The following is a 2,449-nucleotide window of genomic DNA, read 5'->3' as shown; positions in this document are numbered from 1 at the left end:
TGTTGTTTGGCGGGCCCGGGCTGGGGATTCGAACCCGCCACCTTAGGTGTATGTGGCTGGCGCCTTAGCCGCTTGAGCCACAGGTGCCGAGCCCAACTTAAAATCTTATTTTAAGATAGAACACTGTTAACAAATTAGGAGGTATTTAAATGAATTTGCTAAAAGCCATGCCGCTAGTCTCCAGGGCCAGATTAAATTGAAGTTGAATAAGCTTATGACATCTTCAAAATTCAAACTTAACCACCCTACCCTGCTCACTGTGTAGGTGTCACCCCTTATACTCACATTTATTGCCTCGGACAGCATAAGCAAGCTTTAGTTCTGGATGAAATTTGCCCATCTGCTCAATCACTTTCCCTGTTTGAAGTGCCAGCTCATACGTTGGGGAGAGACATAGACACTGACAGAGAGATCACACAGGATGAGTTCAGGAGAGCCATTTAGCAACAGACACAAGCTCAGCAACAAGTACTCTGATGTTACTGCCAAGTGAATAGTACAGACCCGCATCCTCCACAGCAGCAGGCCCACCTTTCAGTCACAGACCCAAGCCCTCAGCAGGGAGCCCTGGCTTGGTGGAGGCCTTTGAAAACTGCTACTGCCGAAGGCTGGGCCACAGCATTAAGACGTCAGAAACTTCAACCCTCTCTTTAAGCCCCCACTGGTGGCACTGTCCTTCCCAGGGTAGGCAAGCCAGGGCTACCAGGCTTTCCAAGTCCTCACCTGGGGATATCTGTCCGCTGGTTCCACCCGGCTGAGCATGGCTAAGACAAAAGCAGCTGTCTTTCCTGTGCCAGACTGAGACTGGGCAATCAGGTTCTGTGGACTGCATCAAAGAATAACAGAAATGAAATCAACGCTGGTTAAACATAATAAAGTGTCAAGTTCTTTCTGGATGAAAGGAATCTCTCTCCCTTTATGCTCCTCTTTGTCACCCAGGTTTTCTGCATTGAGCACAAATTACTTTGACACTTTTTGAGACAGGGTCTTACTCTGTTACCCAGGCTGCTGTCTAGTGGCACGATCTTATCTCACAGCAACTTCAAACTCCTGAGTTCAAGCTATCATATTGCCTTAGCTCCCCAAAATGCCGGGATTATAGGTGTAAGCCACTGTGCCTGGCCACTTTTGTATTTTTTTTTTTTTGTATACCGTTTTAAAAACCCAGCTTAAATAGGAAATAATTGTTTTAGATTAAGTTTACACCAAGAAATCCTCATTCTAGATGCCAGGACAGCTAGAGTGCCCCTAGTTTTATACCCTAAGGGCCCATGGAAATCAAGAGTACAGAGTAAGAACTGTGCCCAGACAAGTCCCCAATGACATTTTCTGCTGAGCCACAACATATCCCTAGGACTCAAGTCCTTCTGTGTGGGCAGTTTTGCCATTTTTATGGACAATGCAAGATACTAAGGCAGATGGATGTGTTAGAGGGAACTTTTATATTCTACTTCATGTGACCCAGTGTCAGGACTAGGTAGTACTTGTATCATTAAAAAAGATAATTAGTCTCAAAAAAAAAAAAAAAAAGATAATTAGGCGGTGCCCGTAGCTCAGTGGGTAGCAAGCATGTCACATACACTGAGGCTGGCAGGTTCGAATCTGGCCAGGAGCCAGCTAAAGCAACAATGACAACTGCAACAGAAAAATAGCCGGGTGTTGTGGCGGGCGCCTGTAGTCCCAGCTACTTGGGAAGTTGAGACAAGATAATTGCTTAAGCCCAAGAGTTTGAGGTTGCTGTGAGCTGTGATGCCAAGGCACTCTACCCAGGGCAACAGCTTGAGATTCTGTCTAAAAAGAAAAAAAAAAAAGATAATTATAGGCCAGGTGCTACGGCTCACCTCTTTAATCCTAACACTCTGGGAGGCTGAGGTAAGATGATTGTTTGAGCTCAGGAGTTTGAGACCAACCTGAGCAAGAGTGAGACCCCATCTCTACTAAAAATAGAAAAATCACCAGGGAGTTATGGAGGGCACATATAGTCCCAGGCCCTTAGGAGGCCAAGGCAGGAGGACTGCTTGAACCCAGGAGTCTGAGGTTGCTGTGAGCCAGAGTGATGCCACAGCACTCTAGCCTGGGTGAGCACCAGCGTGAGACTCTGCATCAAAAAGGAAAAAAAAAAAGCCTCAATGCTCATAGCTCAGTGGTTAGGGTACCGGCCACATACACTGGGGCTGGCAGATTTAAACCTGGTCCAGGCCTGCTAAACAACAGTAACAACTACAACAACAACAAAAAATAGCTGGGTGTTGTGGCAGGTGCCTATAGTCCCAGCTACCTGGGAGGCTGAGGCAAGAGAATTGCTTAAGCCCAACAGTTGGAGGTTGCTGTGAGCTGTGGCATTCTACAGAGAGTGACATAGTGAGACTTCATCTCAAAAATAAAAAAATAAAAACATAAATAACAAAAAAGATAATTACGGCTCGGCGCCTATAGCTCAACCGGCTAA

General features: G+C 46.1%; 1 protein-coding gene across 1 annotated transcript in view; it reads right to left on the bottom strand.

Annotated features, from left to right (window-relative positions):
• LOC100940625 (ATP-dependent RNA helicase DDX19A) overlaps positions 1 to 2,449 on the bottom strand; it is a gene marked incomplete at its 3' end in the record, with an annotated part of 33,932 nt that overhangs the window by 10,304 nt on the left and 21,179 nt on the right. The window contains exons 6-7 of the mRNA XM_012806107.1: positions 724 to 826; positions 286 to 400 (exon numbers count right to left, since the gene is read on the bottom strand). Coding sequence (XP_012661561.1) covers positions 286 to 400; positions 724 to 826 — 218 coding nt within the window. The remainder of the gene's footprint in view (positions 1 to 285; positions 401 to 723; positions 827 to 2,449) is intronic.

This window comes from Otolemur garnettii, unplaced genomic scaffold (assembly GCF_000181295.1).
Source record: "Otolemur garnettii isolate 467f Iridium unplaced genomic scaffold, OtoGar3 scaffold00047, whole genome shotgun sequence".
NCBI lineage: Eukaryota > Metazoa > Chordata > Mammalia > Primates > Galagidae > Otolemur > Otolemur garnettii.
The sequence above is the reverse complement of the archived record's forward strand: the minus strand, read 5'-3'. Positions and strand labels throughout refer to the sequence as shown.